General features: G+C 38.2%; 1 protein-coding gene across 1 annotated transcript in view; it reads left to right on the top strand.

Moving 5' to 3' along the window:
- The first annotated feature begins 345 nt into the window (after window positions 1-345).
- Window positions 346-864, top strand: part of LOC112141932 (retinol dehydrogenase 8-like) — a 1,973-nt gene continuing 1,454 nt past the window's right edge. The window contains exon 1 of the mRNA XM_024265152.2: window positions 346-615. Coding sequence (XP_024120920.2) covers window positions 519-615 — 97 coding nt within the window. The 5' untranslated portion in view covers window positions 346-518. The remainder of the gene's footprint in view (window positions 616-864) is intronic.

Raw genomic sequence — 864 nt, 5'->3', positions numbered from 1 at the left:
AGTTCAGTTTTTCACCCACCTGCAGTCTGAGACACGTGAAGGAGGCCCTCTCTCCTATCTCCTTGCTGCTGATGGTAACAGCTGCTCTATAAGACAATCAGTGTTTTTGTTTAAAGATATTTTCATACACAGGTTTTATAATTGCCTATAAAATTAAGTATAAGACGTTTCTGTTTTTGTTTAGATACTTCCATCATTACAGTTTTTGAACTCACACACAAGTTTAACAAAATATCATTTTCTGAGCTTGTACTTCTGCCACGAAATCTGATATTTTCTACATCTTCAGTTTGCTGCAACACTAAACTAGTTCTCATTGGCTTTAATCTCCTTTGATCAGCAGCACTATGTGTATACCACACTTCACGGTAATCTTCAGGGCAGGTGCGTGAGGCTTCTGCTGAGTTGCAGGCCTGAGGATTATAGAAAGGTCTTTAAGATTGCCTCCACGTCCATTCTTTTGTTCTCCTCCATTCCTGCCTGGTGCAGCTGCAAGACAAACAGCAAAAGAGCGAAAAATGAACCAGAAGGTGGTCCTCATAACTGGCTGCTCCTCTGGGATTGGGCTCTCTCTGGCTGCCCGCATTGCAAAAGATGAAAAGAAAAGGTTCATGGGTAAGCTTTAAATGATTCAGTGTGAACCTAGTTTTGTTTGTGAAACTGTTTTTATTTTACCATTTGTACAAGAATTAGACAAGAGCAATGACCAACAAATGAACTTCAACACAACGTTGAAAATGGCAATTGAATGGTTTAACAAATTAATGTTTTTTAAAAAAAGAGGCAGAATCACCAAAATGTAGTTATTTAGTTTTGTAAGTTTGTAAAGTTAAAAGCTGAGAATAAAAGGTGTCTTAACCAACC

The sequence above is a fragment of the Oryzias melastigma genome, unplaced genomic scaffold (assembly GCF_002922805.2).
Source record: "Oryzias melastigma strain HK-1 unplaced genomic scaffold, ASM292280v2 sc02852, whole genome shotgun sequence".
NCBI classification, from domain to species: domain Eukaryota; kingdom Metazoa; phylum Chordata; class Actinopteri; order Beloniformes; family Adrianichthyidae; genus Oryzias; species Oryzias melastigma.
Note: the sequence above shows the minus strand (reverse complement) of the source record. Positions and strands in the feature narration are given on the sequence as shown.